At 34.0% G+C, this 16,247-nt stretch overlaps 1 protein-coding gene across 5 annotated transcripts in view; it reads right to left on the reverse strand.

Annotated features, from left to right (window-relative positions):
* EPHA5 (EPH receptor A5) overlaps positions 1 to 16,247 on the reverse strand; it is a 355,011-nt gene that overhangs the window by 99,852 nt on the left and 238,912 nt on the right. For all 5 annotated transcript variants that reach the window (XM_004764303.3, XM_004764299.3, XM_004764301.3 and 2 more), the window contains one exon: positions 4,483 to 4,607. In XM_004764303.3, the coding sequence (XP_004764360.1) occupies positions 4,483 to 4,607 (125 nt within the window). The remainder of the gene's footprint in view (positions 1 to 4,482; positions 4,608 to 16,247) is intronic.

The raw sequence follows: 16,247 nt of genomic DNA on the forward strand, positions 1-16,247 counted from the left end.
TCTCTTTCTAGGTCGATTGAAATCTATAATAACAGAGGGACTGACTCACCAAAGCATACAACGAAGGGATGGAAAACCATAAATACACATTTCGAGTTACTTAAGCATCTTCCAAAATTTGCTTCTGTTCCATTCTTTTCAGTCACAGTCATATTATAATTTCCTTTTTATAACAAACCCTATCTATACATCTTCAGCACCCACGACCACCAGGCTGCTGGATCCTGGTTAGGGCAATGGCTTTTGCTGCCTTCATGCTCCCACTGAGCAAATGAGCTACATTCCCCAGCTGCTTAGCAAACACTGTTCACATGCAGGGAAGGGAGGGCCTCAGCAGAAGGAGCCAGCTGGCAAACACCCTGCCAAGGGGCAGCTTCCTTTTGCCTCTGCCTTTAATTAAGAGATGGCAATGGGCCCATTACCATGCAGGAGCAGAGAGGCCCAATGACCTCTATTAGAGCAGGGCAACGGCGGGCAGTAATGCCAGCTGGCAAATGCAGAAGCCCTGGAAAGCTCTGCCACCTGTGTCTGGCCAAGAGCCATCCAATAAAATGGCGGTAGCCTCTGAAGGTTCAAAATGAGCTCTGGAAATCGATCAGGACCCCCACCTCAATACATGCTATAAGAGCTCATTATCTTTTTCTTCTTCTTTTTCTTTTTTTTTTTTTTCCAGAAAATATTAAAGAAAAAAAAAAAAAACCTTTCATGTCTTTTATTGGTATGCTCAATAATTGTGCTTGGCAAAAAGTTCTTGGAGTTAATATTTTCGCTGTAAAAAGGAAAACACTGACTAAGAGAAGTTAATAACTTCCCCCAAATAATATATAAAGGTTTTGCTGCTTTTTAGGAATGTAAATGAACAAATTACTCTACATTTACTAAGGCTATATAGAAATAATTTCTTAAGTTATTTTTTTCTTAGGCTGAGTTATAAAAATAATAGAGTGTATAACATAGCATTGAATGTAAGATATTAAATATAAAGCTAAATTTTCATGAAATAAGTATAATTTGAAAAAATTGAACTATGAAGGAAATAATTCCACAATATGGTTAAAATTCATTAGAAGGATTATTAAGAGAAAAGGACTTTGCCTATCATTTGTTGAAAAACTGTTTCACTTAAAGAAAAAATTATAAATCCTTGCTTTTATTGAGTATTATGCATATGAGATTCACGCACATGCTGGTAACAGTAAAATCAATGAAAGATTACTCATAAGGGGAAAAAAATAGGATAATTCGTTAGAAACAAAAAAGAAACCAGACATTTGGTCCTTTGGTCCAGCTAGTTGCTTTAGGGGAAGAAAACCATACCAAAAAAAAAAAAAAAAAAGACATCAAATTTTAGTCTTCTTGCTGTTGAACTTTATTTCATCTATAATATATATTCAAATACAGAGTTTTGGTGAGTAGTATTCAAAAGTTTTTTAGATACTCCCTTTTTTTAATTTATTTTTTTAAAGTAGGTCAATGCCCAATTTGGGGCTCAAACTCACAACCCTAAGATCAAGAGTTGTGTGCTCCACTGACTAAGCCAGCCAGCACCCCTAGTACATCATTATTTTTAAATGTCATTATATATTTCAACTTCTTTTGAAATCAACTTCAATTACAATAAAAATTTGAAACTCAGAATACTTACAAAAAAATCAGTCTATGTCACATATGCATATATATATATCCTGTTTTTCCTTAGTATACAGTAATAAAATTTATAAAACAATGAATAAGGATGTAAACCTTGATTTAACAAATTATTTTGGATACAGGGTGTGTTTAGATTGTAGAGCTCTTGAATTTAAAATGCAGTTTTGAGTACTACTCCCAGAGAAACAAGAATCAATAGGGAATATGAATGACACAATATTTTACTCAATTTGTCATATTTTTTATAATAAATACTGTAAACCATATTCCAAAATAGTTTTTTGTTTTTTTAAGATTTTATTTTTCAGTATTCTCTACACCCAGCACGGGTCTTGAACTCATAACTCCGAGACCAAGAGTTGCATGCTCCACTGACTAAGCCAGCCAGGTGCCCCATACCAACATAGTTTTGTCTCATAGATATTGTATTAGTACATTCTTGGTGAATAATATATTTGATAATACATTTTTCTTTATGAAATAGAAGTATCTTCATTTATGCTCCCTAAAGATTCAATAGTTATTTGTAATGCAACCAGCAAGTCATTCCTAAAAGGATTACTGAGTAATCCTTCAAAAGTAATAATCTGCTATTTCTTTACCTATTTATAAAATCAATATAAGAACTTAACACAGGCATTCAAAACCTAGAAAGGATATGTAGACATTTCTACTGTCCCCCTGCCCCACCCACTACTGTTTTATTATCATTATCTTCACACAGGTAATTGTTAAATCAATGAATAAAAGAAACAATTTTTAGGAAAAAAAAAAAACTCTATAATGCTATGCATTATTTAATGTATTTCAATGTATTTACCTAAACTCTTTCATCTATGCATATACACAAAATGTTGAATTTTTAAATAAGTATTTTTCCTGGTATTTTTGCATCAGTACAAGGAGAACCATTTATCCCTCTCTCTCTCTTTTCCAACGTGCTAACAAGAACAATTTCTCTGGGATTGCAAAGTTTTTAACTTCTTCTTATCCTCTTCACTATTCACTCTGAGAGAGAGAGTGTTGGCTCCATGAGTTTAGGGAAAGCAATTGAGCATATGTTTGTAATGTTTTCTGCTCCTACTTTCATAGGAATCATACTTTTTTTTTTCCAAAATTTTTTAATTTATTTTTATTTGTTTTATAAACATATAATGTATTTTTATACTCAGGGGTACACGTCTGTGAATCGCCAGGTTTACACACTTCACAGCACTCACCATAGCACATACCCTCCCCAATGTCCATAACCCCAGCAACCCTCAGTTTGTTTTGTGAGATTAAGAGTCACTTATGGTTTGTCCCCCTCCCGATCCCATCTTGTTTCATGTATTCTTTTCCTACCCCCTAAAACCCCCCATGTTGCATCACCACTTCCTCATATCAGGGAGATCATAAGATAGTTGTCTTTCTCCGCTTGATTTATTTCCCTAAGCATGATACCCTCTAGTTCCATCCACGTCGTCGCAAATGGCAAGATTTCATTTCTTTTGACGGCTGCATAGTAGGAATCATACTCTTGAGTCAGAGTTTCCTATCCACCAGTGAGAGTCTGGTTTGAGCACTTGTCTATCTTTATCTCCTCTATTGGAAGCTTTGTTGTTCTAAGTAGTGTATGCCATTCAGATCCAGACTGTATAAAAATCAAAGTAAAATGGAGGTGGGAGGTATAGGAAGACCCATGGTGACTACATATCTAAGCTATATACTATGGTTCCTCTTTAGAAATTTAAGTTCACCTTTATTTTCTGTCTTATTTCTTTGTCAATAGCTCACTTGGTTGTGGATTCAGAAGAGAGAAAAAGGAATAATTGATGCCTTTATTTTTTTTTAAAGATTTTATTTATTTATTTGTCAGAGAGATAGAGAGAGCACAAGTGGGGAGAGTGGAAGAAGGAGAATCAGGCTCCCCACTGAGCAGGGTGCCTGATGCGGGGCTCAATCCCAGGACCCAGAGATCATGACGTGAGCTGAAGGCAGTCGCTTAACCAATTACGGGCACCAACCAGGCACTTCTAATTACTGCCTTTAAAACTCAGGACTTCTATGGAAAAACATGCAAGAGTAGACCTAAGAGACAACTTAAGAAAGAAGAAATTAAGAAAATGTAGGAAATGGGAGGCGTACGTTTTTGCTTTTATGTCTTCTCATTTTAAAATGCAGTTTATAGGGCACCTGGGTGGCTCGGTGGGTTAAGCCTTTGCCTTCGGCTCAAGTCATGATCTCAGAGTCCTGGGATCAAGACCCACATCGGGCTCTCTGCTCAGCAGGGAGCCTGCTTCCCCCTCTCTCTCTGCCTGCCTCTCTGCCTACTGGTGACCTCTCTCTCTTTGTCAAATAAATAAATAAAATCTTAAAAAGAAAATAAAACACAGTTTATAATACAGTATCAGGTTCTTTATATGGATTTTAAAATTATGCTTTACATTCATATCTTATCTACCCATACCTCCTTAAGAGCATAGGTATTAGGCAGGGTTAATGGCTATAGCCATATGTATTTTTCCTTATAGTACAGAGCAGATGGGCCTGAAGTTCAAGAACTGAAGTAGTTACAACATTTCAAAATGTTCTATGTTGTGAAACCTAGTTAAGCTGATGTTAGACTCTATGGCAGTAGTCTGGCAGCAAAATTATTTGGCAGCAGCAGAACAGAGTGCTCCCTATACATTTCTAGCCTCCATAATCATGACTGCAGAATCAATTGTCCTTGATCTACACATAGAATTGCAACACATTTTTCTAAAAATTGGATAATTTCAGTTGCTAAAGTGAAAAAAGAAAAAGAAGCGGAAGAAGATAAAAGGGCATTCTTTAACTTATTACTCTTACCTTTTCAAAATATTTGATTTCATACTCTAGGATGATTCCATTTGGACGATCTGGCTCTTGCCAAGACAAAGAGATGCTGTTTTTTGCAATCTTCCCCTTTTTCACATTGGTGACTGGAGAGGGAGCTGCAAAATAGTGTAAATAAAGAGTAGCAGGATTAACAGAGCCCTGAAATTACAATGAGCTATAATGTAGCATAATACTACATTAACAATTTACCAAGAACTACATTAACAATTAAATTTTATTTTAACCTGAAAACAATTTTACTTTCCTTTACATAATAAAAAGTTCTAGAGATTATAAAATGGTTTACAAATATAAATCAAGTATCCTGAGAATTTTCTTAAAACTATAGTCATATAGAATCGTAGGTGTACATTTTCTCTCTGAAGTTTAGAAACATAAATGAACTATCTTATTTTTCTTACAGAATAAAGACATTCCTGATGAGCTTATATATCGTCCATGTTTCTAAAGTTATTGGCACTGCATAACATATATCCTATTATGCGAGTACACATGATTTTACATAAATATGTGCATACATATGTATATGTTATGAAAATGTGGTTTTATGTATACATATACATAAATGTATACATATACATAAATGTGAGCCTACACAACATATAGGCTCTTTATTTTTTAATCATGTGGGTGCTATAGTCATTAATAAAATCATCAGTTAAATATAGTGGGGGTTGCTTTCAAAAATATATTATTAAACTTGCAGTATTTCTTGAAAGTAACAGCAGATAAGATAAGCATTGTCTTAATCTGAAAGTTTTTCCTCTAAGGAACAAGAAAAAAATGTGCAGTCCCACAATATAATATTAGAAGTCCTAGCCACAGCAATTAGGCAAGAAAAAAAAATAAAAGCATCCAAATTGGAAGAAAATAAAAGCGTCATTATTTGCAGATAACATGATTTTTGCAGATAACATATATAACATATATATATATGTAAAATCATATATATATATATATACACACACACACACAGCTAAAGACTCTACCAAAAAAGCTGCCAAAATTAATAAATTATTTTAGTCAAGTTGCAGGATACAAAATTAATATACAGAAATCTGTTGTGTTTCTATACACTAATAATGAACTAACAGAAATAGAAATTAAAAGGGCAATCACATTTACAAATACATTAGAAAGGATATATATCTAGGAATAAATTTAACCAAAGACGTGAAAGACCTGTATTCTGAAAACTATAGACACTGAAGAAAGAAATTAAAGACAACACAAATAAATGGAAAGATATGCTATGCTCATGGGTTGGAGGAATTAATACTTTTTAAATGTCTATACCATCCAAAGCAATTTACAAATTCAGTCTACACCCTACCAAAATACTAATGAAATTGTTTGTATAACTATAACAAATAATCCTAAAGTGTGTACAGAATCACAAAAAAACCCAAATAGCCAAAGCAGTCTTGAAAAAGAGTAAAGAAGTCGGAGTATCACACTACTTGATCTCAAACTATACTTCTAGGCTATAGTACTCAAAACAGTATGATATTGGAAGAAAAACCGACACATAGATCTATGGAATGGATAGAATAGAAAGTCCAGATATAAACCCACAGATATATGGTCAATTAATTTATGATAAATGAAGGAAGAACATACAATGGGAAAAGAGTTTTTTCCATAAGGAATGTTCCGAACATTGGACGGTCACATGAGCAAGGATGAAATGGGCCTCTTATGTTATACACAAAAATTAATTTAAAATGAATCAAAGACTTGAATGTAGGATTCGAAACATAAAACTCTTAGGAGAAATACAGTAATCTCTTTGACACTCTTCTTGTGATATTTTTTTAGATATGACTTCTCTGGCAAAAACAACAAAAGCAAAAATCTATTTAAAAAAAAAAAGAAAAGGACTGCATCAAACTAATCTTTGCACAGTAAAGGAAATCGTTGACAAAATGAAAAGGCAACATACTGAATGATAGAAGATACTTGAAAACCATGTATCTTATAAGAGGTTGATATCAAAATGTATAAAGAATTCATCCAACTCAATAACAACAACAATAACAAAAAACACCTGATTTAAAAAATGGGCAGAGGATCTGAGTAAATATTTTTCCAAAGAGGACACATAGATATGCCTGTCAACAGGCATATGAAAAGATACTCAGTGTCACTAATCATCAGAAAAATGCAAATCAAAACCACAATGAGACAGCCTCACACCTGTCAGAGTGAGTATTATCACAAAGACAAGAAATAACAAGTGTTGACAAGGATGTGAACAAAAGGGAACTCTTGAGCACTGTTGGTGGATAAGTTGGTCCAGCTGCTATGAAAACAAAATGGAGATTCCTCAAAAAATTAAAAATAAAACTACTATAACATCTAGCAATTCCTCTTCTGGGTATCTTTCCAAAAAAGAATGAAAACACTAATTTCACAAGATATATATACCCCTATGTTCATTGCAGATTATTTATAATAGCCAAGACATGGAAGGAACCAAAGTATCCATCAATAGATGAATAGAAATAAAAGATGCTGTATATACTTATGTGATATATCTGTTCTATAGCTGTAGACATACACTCACCCACCCACACATATACACAAGGGGATATTACTTAGCCATACACACACACACACACACACACAAAAAAAAAAAAACCCCAAAAACAAAAACAACTAAATCTTATGACAACATGGATGGATCTAATACATAGTATACCAAGCGAAATAAGTCTTACAGAGAAAGACAAGTTCTATATAATTTCACTTATGAGCTGAAAAAACGAAAACAAACTAACAAAACAGAAACAGAATCACAGTTACTGAAAATAAACTAGCTGTTGCCAGAACTGGGAGAGGGGGAGACAGATGAAATAGGAGAAGGGGATTGAGAGGTATCAACTTACAGTTATAAAATAAATAAGTTAGAGATGTAATGTACAGCATAGGGAATAGAATCAATAATACGGCAGCAATTTCGTAAGGTGACAGATGATAACGACCTATCATGGTGATCATTTTGTAATGTATAAAAAATATTAACTCACTATCTTGTGCACCTGAAACTAATATAATATTGCATGTCAGTTATTGTTTAATAAAAAAGAAACATTTTCTTTCATTTCCAGCTCTCCCAAGTATTTTATTAGAAGTCACAAATACTTATGATGTTCATTGCTATCTGTCAGTGCCTATTGAATGAATTTTTGATGAAAATAGAAAAAAATCTGTGCTATTTTAATGTGTCTGGATTTCAAACATATGAATATTTGATTCAACATCCGTTTTGTCAATCTGTAGAGATTTGTATCGATTCTGGGTTTGACAATACAAATATGTATTGACTAATATTTTTCTTGATGTAGATTAGCTTTATTTGTGTAATTTTTAGCTTTGATTAGTAGAAACCATCATGCACTAGTGGATGGTGTGTGTGTGTGTGTGTCTAGAGAGAGTAATAATGTATATTATATAATATGTATATATTATGTATATTATAATGCACATATAAGGTAGAAAAGATGAGTGATAGTGAGTAGTGTATAGCCCTAACTGAACAGTATTAAACATGTGGTGAGATTAAATTACATATATATTAATTATATATAATTTATATATGTAGAATGTATATAGATAATATATCACACATATAGATAATATATTACATAGCATTATATAGGTGTGTCTATATATGCATATGTGTGTGTATGTGTGTGTGCATATATATATATATATATATATATATATAAAATTTATTCACTCTAGAGTAGAAGACAAATCCAGAATCACATACAAGGATCAACATGTCTGGCACTTGGCATCTTTTCTCACTTCATCTCCTGCTAACTGTGCCCTGGCTTTCTGTTCTTAGGCAACTTCAGACACACTTTGGCCGAAGACCTTTGTACAAGCATTTTATCATTCTATCATTCTATCTTGGTACAAGCTTCTCACCCTGACTTCTCTGGGGTCTCTCCTTCTCCCGTAGTTTTCTGTCCACCCTGACTGAGGTAACCCCCACCTTTCCCACTTCTCCTCACCATGTCCTCTGCTCCTTTGGGGTTTTATTTTTCTAATTAACTCTTGCTCTTGCACTACCTGATATACATATCTGAATATAAATTTACTTTTTTTGATCCTCTCAAGTAGAATGTAATTTTTAGGAGGACTGGGATATTGTTTATTTTATTCACTGCTGAATTCCTACATCTAAAACAATGCCTGAGACAGAGGAGGGTCCAATAAATACGTATGGAATGAATGGTGAAAATCAAAGCAATACATACAAAATCTTTTAAAAGGTTTAAGCCTTTTAAAATAAAAATTATTTTAAATGTCAACAAAATTAACTATGAAATTCAAAGATCAAGTATATCTTTTAATAAAATTAAAATAAATAAAAACAGATAAGACCTGTAGGAGAGAAAAATTAGCTGTTTAGTGTTTTATATACCAACAGGGTGATAATGACTTTGGTATATCAATGTGTACTTTTATTCTTTCAATCACAGAGTTTTGTCAAACTCAGGCCCAGAGGGTTCATAGTTTCGCTTTATCTTGTTTTCTTAAACATGTCCAGTTCCTCAGAATTTTCTGCATACTACAGAACACACAATGTGCATATAAAACCAAATTGCCTAAAATTATCTTGAAATTGAATTTTGTTTATCTGTATGGAAATTGTAATTGACTGGTAATTCTCACAGTCATATTTTGATATAGGGTCAAAGTTTCGATTGATTTCCTAGTGAGGGGAAAGTCATCTCATATTTGCCATTATGGACAAAGCATCAAGAAGGCATGGAAACAAGAAAGAGCAAGCTATGGGCCCCATAGTTCACAGTACCTGTAGCAACATAGCAAATATACTCAAGTAGAAACAGTAACAAGTTGATGGTAGGGCCACTTTTCTATTCATGAACTGAATTTAACATGTATGCTCCAGGGACACCTGGGTGGCTCAATCAGTTAAGTGTCTGTCTGCCTTTTGCTCCAGTCAGGATCCCCGCATCCTGGGATTGAGCCCGATATCTGGCTTTCTGCCTGCTTCTCCCTCTCCTTCTGCTTGCCTCGGCCTGCTTGTGATTTCTCTCTCTCTCAAAAATAAATAAATAAAATCTTTTAAAAAATTTAAAAAAGTATGCTCCATGAAGGTAGGGATTAATTTGGTTTAGTTCTCTACTATAAAAAAAATTACCAGAAAATTACTTGGTATCTAAAAACTTAAGAAATATTTTTTGAATGGATGCATGACTGAATGAATGGGAAATACATAATGTATCATTCAAAACAGTTTGCTTCATAAGCATAGGATAGGATCTTATTTGGGGATTTGTGTTTTATTTTAAAACAATCCTTTGGGGCACCTGGGTGGCTCAGTTAGGCATCTGCTTTTGGCTCAGGTCATGATCCTGATCCTGATCCCGGGGTCCTGGAATTGAGCCCTGCATTGGGCTCCCTGCTCAGCGGGGAATCTGTTTCTCCCTCTGCCTCCACCCCTCCCCAGCACTGCTGTACTCATGCTCTCTCTCTCTCCCTCTCTCAAATAAATAAATAAAATCTTAAAAAAAAAAACAAAACCTCAATGTTTTAATAAAATAATTAACCATTTCAAAGTGAAGCTATCAAATAAATATTAACATATATAACCAGTTTGAAGTGGAATACTTTGTTATTTACTTTCATCCATCAAAGTTAAACAGAAATTGTGTAGCTTTCAAAGACTGCTTGATTTAAAACAAAACAAAACAAAACAAAACAAAACAAAAAACATTGTTTTCCAAACTCAGTTTTCTCAGAGCCTAAAAGGTATTCTTTAAAGCTTGGTCCGGATGGAGAGAGAAGACCATACTCAGGTTAGAATCCTTCAGGAACAAACTGCACTGAAATGATTCCTCTGTGATAAGACCATCTCTGCCTCATTTAGGTAAAGCTGTTGAAAGTGGGACCACTGACAGCTCCCACGGACGTAATGATGATGTACAAATTGTGAATGGCAGTGCTTTACTTTTGTAAAGTATTCTACGGATATTATGCACATTAAAACAGCTGTAACCAGATTTGTCAGCATCAAGGGCATGTTTAATTTATCTTAGTCATCTTCCCCACTGATACCTTTCACTCTACCCGCTGAACCTTTTATTAAGTGAGCCAGGAACAAAATGAGAATGATGACTTAGAGCATTACTGCTTGTGAAATTTTGTTGGATGGTGTTAAATCATACAACCATTACTGGCATAGGGCAGGAATCACAAAAATACTAAAGAAATCAAGTTGTGATTAGAACAAAATAATTTATGTAAATTCTGCATTTCACATTTTGGGTTGTTGGAAACATTCCAAATTTGTTTCTGCATTACAGCTTCTATAGTGGAGATTATCTTTAAGTACCAGTATAATATGCAAGATGCTCATCTGTCAGCCTAGAAATAGTTCCCATTCCCATAGGCTAATGTTTGTGTCTGTTCCCTCAACCCTTTTTTTTTTTTTTAGTTTAAAATAGTTTTACACTTAGAGAAAGATTATGAAGAGAGTATAAAAAGTTCCCATATATCCCACACCTAGTGTCTCCTATTAGGAATATCTTACAGTAGCATATATAATACATCCGTCACAATTAATGAAAATATTGACACATTATTATTATCTAAAGTCCACTTACTTAGTTTTTACCTATTACCCTTTATCTGTCCCAAGATTGCATCCAGCCTACCATATTACCAGGAGAGTCAACACATCTTAGGACCCTCTCGGTTGTAATACTTTCTCAGACTGTCTGAGTTTGTGATCTTGACATTTTGACTGGTTAAGTATTAGACTATCTCTCAATTGTTATTGATGTGATGTTTTTCTCATGATTAGACTGGAGTTATGAGTTTTGGGGTAAAGACTACAAGGGTAAAACTCCATTTCATTATGTCATATTAAGGATACACACTATCAGCATAACATCACTATTAGGTTAACCTTGTTTGCCTGATGGTAGTAGTGTTAATCAGGTTTCTCCACTGTAAAATTATTCTTTTTTCCAGTTTCCTGTAATCTCTGGGAGGAAGTCACTATGTGCAGCTTGAATTTAAGGAGTGAGGAGTTACACTCCACCTCTTTGCGGGGGGAGTATTTGCATAAATTATTTATTCTGCATAGGAGATTTGCCCATTCTTCCTTATTTGTTTTGTTTGTTTGTTTAATCATGAATTTTTAAAAGATTTTTATTTATTTATTTTACTGAGAGATCACAAGTAGGCAGAGAGGCAGGCAGAGAGAGAGAGAGAGAGGAAGCAAGCTCCCTGGTGAGCAAAGAGCCCAGTGCAGAGCTTAATCCTAGGACCCTGAGATCATGACCAGAGTCACAGGCTTAACCCACTGAGCCCCCCAGGTGGCCCTAATCATATATTTATACCACTATGGACACATAGATATTTTTTTTTTTTTTTACATTTTGGTATAAAATCTAATGCTTTATTTTGTAACTCAGATTGTTAAAGCTTTGACAATTGATTACTCTTTCAGTTAGCTCCTATGTCTCTTTGACATACCCGTATCAAACCCGTGTGGGTTTGTTAGTTTGCTTCACACCCCCGCAATAGTTTTCTTTTCTTTTCTTTTCTTTTTTTTTTTTATAAACTCTCTGGCATTACTGTCCCAATTCTAGAATCAGTTATTTCTCCTAGGAGTGTTGGCTTCATTTATCAGAGAATGTTTTAGAAACCAAGATCTGGATGTGTTTCTTCTTACAAGGGTGTCATTGCTTCTTCTTTTGTTACAAAGCTAGGAAATAAATGTGTTTACATCAACCTGTGTATATCTATAAATGTATACATATGTATATACATATATATGTATATTAAAGCAAATGTAAGTATATACTGATGTTGCCAACTCTAACCAGTTGCTACACAGGTTGTTCTTGCTTCCACACTATTACACTATTTACCTGCAAACTTGCACTCCATCTGCCATTCATTTACTTAATTGTTCAATTCTAGTATATATGTCTAGTGGTTAAAGAATTGCTAACCGATGTCTGTTTGACTTATTGATAATGATAGAATATAGAAATCCCTAACATCTCAACAGCTCAAGCAATGATGTAAAAAACCGTGACATCATTGTAAAGCATGCCAACCTAACTCTTCAAATATGGAAACCTAGTTTAAGGCACACTGTCACCACATGGGAAAGAGTGACACGACACACATAGCTTTAAAGTCAAATAAAACCGACTTCTAATCCTCTAACAGCCAACCATTTTCTAGCCGTGTGGCCCTATTTAGGTACTTAAGCTCTATGAATGTCCTTTTTATATTTAAATAGCAATTGTGATAAAACTCATCTCTTTGTAAGGTTGAAATATGATTCCATATGTATAATACCAGGTATAAGGTGAATGCCCCAAAAAATACTGTTTATAATAACATCAGTTGTAAAATAGCAGACAATTGTATAAGAAGACTTCAATGATGGATTCTCCATAACTACTTAAGCCCTCCCACATGCATGAATCAAAATTATTTGTAGCCTCTTTTCTGAACTTGTCCCTGCTCTAAATAAAACCCAAGTACCAATAGAGATAAGATGTTTTTATTCTATGTCTAGTGAATTTCATGAATCCACAGTAATAAATAGTTATAAGTAAACTTCCTTGATAATCATAGATTTTTATTGCATGAAAATGTGTTGAATTTTTAAGTGTTAAAATGACTAATAGTTCACTTAATATAAAATGTATATAAAAATGTCTTTAAAAGAGGTTGATGAAAACATAAAACTTAATTGTGTTACATGGAAGAAAAAAATACCATTCATCCATCACTGTAACCAATCCTATTTATGTAGACAAAAATACATTATAGGTCGAATCACGTATTGGGTACTTGCATTTAAAAAATAATATATCTCCAAAAATTAAATTAAAAAATAACATATCTTCATGCATTTGGCCTATTTACCTCTATTTGGGGTCTTAAAGCTTTGAGAAAAATAGACAAGACAACATTGAAATCCTCAGTCTGTGACAGTCCATGAATGTGTTAAAACTTCTTCAGATGGCACTTCTTTCATTTTCCTACAAAAGTCCCTCCACATGAATAATGTATTAGTTTTTTTTGCACACAACTTTAAAAAAAATACAGTATCTAGTATTTGATTCCAAGGTCAAGTGTGACCTGGTGGGTTATCACTATCTACCAGCTGGAAACCAACACTTCTCTCTGCCATGCACTAGTCACCATGTTTAGGAGCTTGTTATCCAGGCAGGTCTGGGCCAGTTTTTCCTAAAAATACAGATTATTGGGGCATGTGGGTGGCTCAGTCAGTGAAGCAGCTGCCTTAGGCTCAGGTCATGATCCCAGGGTCCTGGGATCGAGTCCTACATTAGGTTCCCTGCTCAGCAGACAGCCTACTTCTATCTCCCCCTCCGCCTGCCACTCTGCCTATTTGTGCTCTCTATTACTCTGTCAAATATATACATAAATAAATAATCTTAATTAAAAAAAGAAAAAACAGATTATTAGGTTTCTTTCCAGGAAATTCTGACTCAAGTTGTCGGACTCAGGCCAAGGATTCCCTACTTTTAATGAATAGTCTCTAATCGAATCATTTTACTAGTGAAGTTTCGGAATGACTAAAGGTAAACTATGCTGGGATTCATTATTCATTTAATAAAATTATATAAACTTAATAAGTTGAAGTCAGAAGCTGGGTCCGTGTTGACCTCTTGTGAACTGCTGTTGTCTTGAGCCTTCAGCTCACTGTTACTGTTATCTCCTGGTCCCTGTAACTGTATTTGCCTTTCTTCATTTGGGTATTATTCTTCTTATATTTGATAGTTTCCTGATCCAGTAGTAGTTTATGTAAACTGCTTTGTTTGTTCATTTTACATGGAATCTAGTTAGGCCCAACAGGAGTATAATCTCCATAAAATCTGAAAACTCTTGTGTCTTTTTCATTAGACCTGGTTAATAATTAGAACAGTCTCTGGAGGGACGCCCGGGTGGCTCAGTGGGTTAAAGCCTCTGCCTTTGGCTCAGGTCCTGATCCCAGGGTCCTGGGATCGAGCCCCGCATTGGGTTCTCTGCTTGGCAGGGAGCCTGCTTCTTTCTTTCTGCCTGCCTCTCTGCCTACTTGTGATTTATATCTGTCAAATAAATAAAATCTTAAAAAAAAAAAAAAAAAAAGAACAGTCTGTTTAAGATCCTTAAAGTCTTTGGTGAATAAGAATGCAAATGGACAATGATTTTCTTTCTGTTGCAATAGATCTGTTTGCATTTTTTAGAATGTTAAATAAATGAAGTCATATTGTATGCTTTTTTTTTTTTTTTTTTAACTGGCTTACCAAAAGACATGAGGAAACTTGGGAGAAGTAGATATGCTCACCGTCTTGTTTGTGGTGATGCTTCATAGATGTATACAAACATTAAAATTTATCAGATTGTGTGCTGTCTGTGCAGTCTATTATACAACAGTTTTACAGCAATAAGGCTGCTAAAGTGTACATGTTTGTGTCTGTGTATGTTTGAAATGACTTCTTATAACTTGTAACTGCTTCCATCCTTGTTCACTATACCATGATTTTTCTCCTAATTAGACTCTCTTTCAAATCTTCCATGCCTCCAGTAATTTCTTCTAAGAATGGGTAATTATGTCTTTGTTCCTTGCGTAGACTGAAATAAATATTATGAAAATGAATGACCACAATCTGTCTCTGTGGACTTGATTTTTTTTTTCCTTTGTAGTGCACCATACTTTGATGGTGCAACATAAAGGAACGTTGCAAATGTACAGTAAGTTATAATAGATTCACTACTTAAAATCAATTTTAATAAAACTAAACAGCAAAATTTTCAACAAATTCACGAAAAATAGAAGGAAGGTAAAATAGGAAGAACACTAGATAAGCTAATCACTAACAAACTGACACTATATCATTTTCTATCCTCTTATCATGAGCAAGTATGACCATTATCTGTTGAACTTGATTCATCCTGAAGTTAAATAAAATGAGGCTATTTCATAATTCCCGCTGGATCCCAATCTTGTATTGGTGCCATCTGTTGGACAGGAATGTCCACACTGTGGATCACTTTGAGCCATTTCTACTTCCATAATTAGGCTGGCACACTGCAAACATACTAGAGCTCTCCCCAAAATAACAAAAATGCATCAAACTGAGCGTTTAGAGCATTTGAGTTAATATTTGGATAGTACTGATTACAATGCCTGAAAAGAGCAGAAACTACGTCAGTTTTAGAGTACACATCTATTATTCAGAGCTAAGAAAATAAGTCTAGTAACTACAGTTTTTTAAATAAGTGAGAAATACTGTTGAATTAAATTATAAATATATCAAAAGTTAAAAAAATATCTAAAGTTGTTAAAATGGAAAAGGCAGATATTTTGAAATACATACACATCCACTAAATGTTATATCATATATCTTGTATTCTATATTATATAGAGGATATAAATTATACATATATGTACATATATAAACTCTTATTCTATAATTAATATATACGTATCGCCACATTATCATTTGATACCATGGGACAAGTAAAATAAGAGCAGTACCTTTTCAGCACACCTGCTGTCCATGCTCTTCTAAAGAAAGAGGATATTTAGTGGTTTCTTTCTCCAATAAAAATTCAATCTGCTCATTCAGACAAAACCTACAATCACTTCATTTTAAGAACCTGTGACTGGATCTTTTGATCTATGATCTTATTGAAAATTTGAAAGACCATTCCACAAA

This window comes from Mustela putorius, unplaced genomic scaffold (genome assembly GCF_011764305.1).
Source record: "Mustela putorius furo isolate JIRA1106 unplaced genomic scaffold, ASM1176430v1.1 tig00000430_pilon_pilon_pilon, whole genome shotgun sequence".
In the NCBI taxonomy this organism is placed as follows: domain Eukaryota; kingdom Metazoa; phylum Chordata; class Mammalia; order Carnivora; family Mustelidae; genus Mustela; species Mustela putorius.